General features: G+C 51.0%; 1 protein-coding gene across 1 annotated transcript in view; it reads right to left on the reverse strand.

Annotated features, from left to right (window-relative positions):
- The window catches only part of TMEM184C (transmembrane protein 184C), a 29,635-nt gene extending 24,397 nt beyond the window's left edge, over nt 1-5,238 (reverse strand). Inside the window, exon 1 of the mRNA XM_030563625.1 lies at nt 4,914-5,238. Within this exon, the coding sequence (XP_030419485.1) occupies nt 4,914-5,030 (117 nt within the window). The 5' untranslated portion in view covers nt 5,031-5,238. The remainder of the gene's footprint in view (nt 1-4,913) is intronic.
- Between the last annotated feature and the right edge of the window lie 762 nt (nt 5,239-6,000).

Raw genomic sequence — 6,000 nt, forward strand, 5'->3', positions numbered from 1 at the left:
GCTCGTTCTTGTCTCAGTCTCCTGGGTCCATGGTTGCCTGCAAGTTTGTAACCAAACACGCCAAGCTCCGCCTCCGTCCTCTCCAAGTCCGGCCCACCTCGGCGTACCGCTTGGACAGGGAGCCAGTGGTCATGGTAGTCACCGTTCCCTCGAACGCCTTAGGCTCCCTAGAGTGGTGGCTAACTCCCTCCTTGGTGTGGACAGGGATGCGGTTTCATCCGCCCCAGCCCTCACTGCCCCTGACGGCGGACGCATCATCTCTCTGCTCGAGTGCTCATGGTCACCTCCGAGCTTAAGGCCTTCGGTCTTCTAGGGAGCTGGCATTCCTCATTAATGCCCCAAAAATGAGAGTAGTCCGCCTGGCATGCCAGGGGCTCCAGCGGCAGCTGCGAGGCCGTTGTATCTCGGTGTTTACAGCCAACTCAATGGCCAGGTGCTTCATAAGTATTCAGGGGGGACATAGTCCTTCCCCCTTTTTTGTCAGGAGGCCATCCATTTCCGGGTCTTTTGCATGGCCCACTCGATGGAGCTGGCGACGTCCTTTCTCCCAGGCGTTCGGAACGTCTTAACTCTTTGACTCAGCAGGTTTTTCCTGTCTTACGAGTGATCACTCTGCCCCATGTGAGGCGTCCCGCTTTCCGGAAGTGGAGATGGTTCCTCACACAGACCTGTTCGCTCATCGCGAGAGCAGGAAATGCCAGGTGTTCTGCTCCTTCCAAGGTCTCTCCTCGGAATCGATCTTGGACGCATTCCTGATGCCGTGGAACGGCCAACTGCATTATGCCTTCCCACTGTTCCCACTGGTTCGTTACGTCCTGCTCAAACTCCGCAGGGGCAGAGCGTGCATCATCATGATCACTCCAGAGTGGTCCAGGCAGCACTGACATACCACGTTGCTCGGCCTGTCAGCCCAGACCTCATCACTCAGGGCAATGACAGGCTTCGCCACTCGGACCTGCAGCCTCTTCGCCTCACGGTGGCTCCTGCGTACCTGAGTCGGGGTGACAGGCAGCCTTCCACCTGGTCAACGTACCGAGCCAGGTGGAAGCGTTTCCTTTACAGCTGCAGTACGCTCGATCTTGCTCCTGCTGAGGTCTCGATCCCCTCTATTTGGCCTGCCTCTGGCCTTCAGCGGCAGGATCTGGCGGTATCATCGCTGAGGATACTCTCAGCAGCCATCCCTACCTTCCAGCAGGCTAAGATGGACGTTCAGTGTCCCACGCTCTATGGGTTCGAGGTCCCTCAAGGGCTTGGAGCGCTTGCACCCTCGGGTGCGCCGCCCAGCCCCGCCCTGGGACCTCAACCTAGTCTTGGCCAGACGGGTCTCTGAGATCAGAGCTCTTACGAAGGTTCCACAAAGACAAGGTGCAGTTATGACCGCACCCGGCTTTCCTCCCTAAAGTGTTTTGGCCTTTCATGTTACCCACAGCTCAACGCAATGGGCATAACCGTTGCACTCCTTGGACATCTGTGGAGTGCTCGCATTATATTGTGCTGACAGAATCATTGCCTACGGCGCCCCAGCTCTGCCCCGGTAGCGGGCCAAAGGGAGGGCTTGCTTGTTTTCCTCTCAGAGGATCTCATCTTGGGTGATGGCGGACATCCCCACTTGTTATGATTTGGCTCATAGTTCCCCAAGCCACATCACCGTGCATTCTACCAGGGCTCAGGCTTCATCTGCCGCCTTGCTGGCTCGTGTTTCTACCCACGAGACCTGTCGCGAAGCTCCATTGGTCCTCGGTCCTTACCTTTGCTTCGCAGTATGCCCTGGTTCAGCAGTCAAGAGAGGCTGTAGCCTCTGGCTCGGCAGTTTTATTCTGCCACATTTCACTCCGACCCCACCGCCTTTGTAAGGCTTGGGATTCACCTAACTGGAATGGATATGAGCAATCACTCGAAGAAGAAAAGACGGTTACTCACCTTTGTAACTGTTGTTCTTCGAGATGTGTTGCTCATATCCATTCCGCACCCGCCCTCCTTCCCCACTGTCGGAGTAGCCGGCAAGAAGGAACTGAGGAGCGGGTGGGCCGGCAGGAGTATATATGGAGCGCCATGGTGGCGCCACTCTAGGGGGCGACCTGCCGGCCCACTGAGTTGCTAGGGTAAAAGTTTTCCGACGAATGTGCACGCGCGGCGCGTACACCTAACTGGAATGGATATGAGCAACACATCTCGAAGAACAACAGTTACAAAGGTGAGTAACCGTCTTTTACCCCTCTCCATTTTGAAAATTCCTACCCTTTGAGATTGAAGAGAACAACTTCAAATCAGGTGGTAACTGTAAGCTCAATGCTACATTTTTAGTGTACTTCTAATTATTGTTTCAATAATAATCGCCACAGGATATATATATATTGACTAGAACAGCCTCAATACCATAAAGGTTGTGCAGGGTTAGTTAGCAGGTTTTGTAGGTTTGAAGTTAGTGTCCAATGCAAGGGTATAAAGCTGAGGCTTAAGTTGAGCAAGGTGAGGTGTGCTTAAGAAGGTTGGTGGGATGAGACAATGAAGTCCCAGGGACTAAACAGAGAGGAAGATAACAATTCTGAGAAGCTTTTACGTTTGAACACAGAATGGTCAAACTTAAAATGCAAAAAGGAATATAGAAATACAACTTGCTCTCAGAGCTTGGGTAAAACAAGGAAATGTTAGTTATAATCTAAGAAGGAACACAGTTGTCGGACTAGTGAGAATTCCTAACCATCAGAATTCATTCTGAAGTGTGAACACTTATAAACAGGATAAATAGAAAAGAAAGCATTTCATGATCTGGAAAACAAACATAAGGTTGAAATAAGGTAGAAATTATGATAGGTTATTTTCTCTCACTCACACAGCATAAACAGCAGGCAGTGGAAGTGGAGGAAAAAAACCAAGATTACTTGTCTCTTACTCACTTAGGACTGGTCTACATTACAGTTAGGTCAACATAAGACAGCTTATGTTAACCTAATCATGTCAGTGTCTGTATTACAGCCTTCCTCCCACCAATATAAGTACTGCACTGCACCAACATAACTCCATCTCCATGAGAGGTGTAAGGCTTATGTCGGTGTAGTTAGGACACAGTGTCTGTGCAGACTGCCTCCCTTCACACCAACTGTTGGGTCTCTTGTCAATTTCATGGCAGGAACTATGAAATTGACAAGGAAGGTGGGTAGCTAGAGCCCAGCTGAACTCTGCTCTGGGCTGGGAGACAGAATGGACCCAACTCCCAGCTCGGAGTCAGGGGCAAGAAGCCCTTGTGGCTCCCCGCTAATCCTGGCTCCTAAACTAGGAACAACTTCAAATCAGGAAGCCCCAGGGGCTCTGGACCCTGCTCCGAGCTGGGAGCCAGGAGTCAAACAGCCTTGTCAATTTCAAAAAGAGGGAACAAGGGCAGAGGGGCCAAGAAGCCAGTGCAGCTGCACCCCACTCCCCAGGGGTGAGAGGCTCAAGGTGGCTTCCCTCAGCTTCAGCAGGGAACAAAGAGGGGAGAAGCTCTGGTCTCTCAGCTCTGCTGGCTGCCCCACAGGCTCCCATCAGGCTGCCTCCCCTTTGACTTCAACAGAAATCAGTCTTTATTAAGGTGGATTTCTAGTTTAAATGAAGGTGTGTGTGTGTGTGTGTGTGTGTGTGTGTGTGTGTGTGTGTGTGTGTGTGTGTGTGTACACACCACATGAGCCTAATGCATACTAAATTCATGTCTCAGACAGGTTTCAAACTTGTTTTCTTTTATTTAAAAAGTTGACTTATTTAAATATTTATTTAATTAGACTATTAAACTAGTATAAAAAGCTTTGAAACTTGTTCAGCATGTTGCACTGACAGACTCTCATCCATGCTTGAGTGGCAAAGAACATCACTTTTAAAGGGAAACAGGCAACTTAATCACTTATGTCTGAATGTTTAACTCACTATTGTTAAAATAACTAAGAATACTGATCCTGAAGGAGGAGAAAAGTATTTTCTTCTATTGTTTATGTTGTGCTTTTATCAGCACTTGAATACAGTTAGTTTTCACAGTTTCCATTCAGTCATTCATTTGCTACTGTTTGTTATCTTTAAATCCACAAAAATTGGCATAGCCTCAAGAGAAGTATCAGAGGGGTAGCCCTGTTAGACTGGACGTGTAAAAGCAGCAGAGTCCTGTGGCACCATATAGACTAACAGACGTATTGGAGCATGAGCTTTCCAATATGTCTGTTAGTCTATAAGGTGCCACAAGACTCTTTGCTCCTCAAGAGAAGGTAAAGTAACTTTAATTTTTTTTTTACTTAGCAGATTTTGAGTCAGCGACCTTTCATTATGTTGATACTAGCACTAGGCAGAAAAATTTAAGACTTCTGAGAGAGCTGGACTTCATAGTTAATGGGCCTTACATTGAGAACTTTCGATTAACTTTTCTGATGTCACTTTCTTTTTATGACATCACTCAAACTATAAATCTGAAGACAGAGTTTATAAATAAGATTTTGTATTTATGAAGGTAACAGTAGGTGTAACTACAAAGAGTAAATAAGAGGAAATGAGCCTCAAGATGATTGTTTTGAACAAGGCATGAGAGTCGTCGCTGGACCAAATGCAAGACTGAAATAGGAGCACTGTTGCCAAGGTGCACAGCGTGTGCCCCTGTGGACAGAGAAGTGATAGGACGCTACACGCACAGTTTTACTCACGGCACTTGAAGGTGTGAACGTTAATTTTGTTTTCAGAGCCCAGCGCTCTGTGCTGATGCCAGCCTAGCAAGCGGGGAAGCCCATCGCATGTATACAAACCAGGCGAGCCCACGCTAAGGCTGCAGCCTTGTTTGTTTATGTCGTGCCCGGCGCCATGCCGTGCTGCTGTCACTCTCGCCCAGCCAGGCCCCGCAGCGCGCACCCCGGCCCCTCGGTTCTCTGGGGGGAGGGAGGAAGGCAGCGAGGGCCACTTACCTCCAGCTTCTGCAGCTCCCACACGCACAAGGGAACCGCCACCAGCAGCCCCACAACGTAGAGAACAACGACGAGCGGCCGGATCCACCTCCGCCAGTTGCCGCAGGTGCACGGCATGGTCCCGACGGAGAGCGGGGCGCGGCGCGGCGCCTCCCTGTCTCCACCGCCCACGGCCCCGGGGCGGCGGGCTCAGGTGCTGGGAGCCGGCCTGGAGCGCGCGAGCGGCGGGGACATCACCGGCCGGGACTCGCCAGGCGGCCGACCCATCTCACCGCCCCCTGCGGGACGCAGCCCGCACCTGCCCCGCTTCCTCCTCCTCACTTGGGGTCTCGGCTCCAAGAAACCCCAGCACCACTTCCGCCCCGCCGCCTGACCACACTTCCGGCTCCTCGCTCAACCACGCCGCAGTCCAGCGCTGATTGGCTGCCTGTGAGGCGTACCTTTCGCTATCCCGCCCTTCTTGTTCTCTGATTGAGCAGAAGAGACGTCAGTCCATGGGACGGGGTCGATTGATCCATGAATCAGTGATTTGGTTATACGGTGCCTGCTTTGACACTCCTTCCACGCTGGTTTCTCGCACCTGCTTCCCCCCATCGCTCCAGAGCATTGGTCTGTCCTACCCCCTCCCAGTCGCAGGCCTCCGAGTGTTGCTCTCAGATGTTCCCTCCTCGAGCGGCGGCCTCTGGCCGTTGCTCGGGCAGGAGAGGGGGGCGGTGTCTGCCTTGGGGGCCCTTGCTCCCCCCTGGGCATTGCCATCGTGTGCTCAGAACGAGACACCGCCAGTAGCAGGGCCGGCTCTTGGGGTGACTTGTTAAGTGAGAAGCAGGGGGTGCGTCCTGGATAGAGGCAATTGTGGCCGCTTCGCTCCAGCATGGAGCTTGGTCTACACCAGGGATTGGCAGCCTTTCAGAAGTGGTGTGTCCAGTCTTCATTTATTCACTCTAATTTAAGGTTTCACGTGCCAGTATACATCTTAACATTTTTAGAAGGTCTCTTTCTGTAAGTCTATAATATACAACAATAGTTTAGTTACGTGTAAAGTAAATAAGTTTTTTAAAATGTTTAAGAAGCTTCATATAAAGTTAAA

The sequence above is a fragment of the Gopherus evgoodei genome, chromosome 5 (assembly GCF_007399415.2).
Source record: "Gopherus evgoodei ecotype Sinaloan lineage chromosome 5, rGopEvg1_v1.p, whole genome shotgun sequence".
Taxonomy (NCBI): domain Eukaryota; kingdom Metazoa; phylum Chordata; order Testudines; family Testudinidae; genus Gopherus; species Gopherus evgoodei.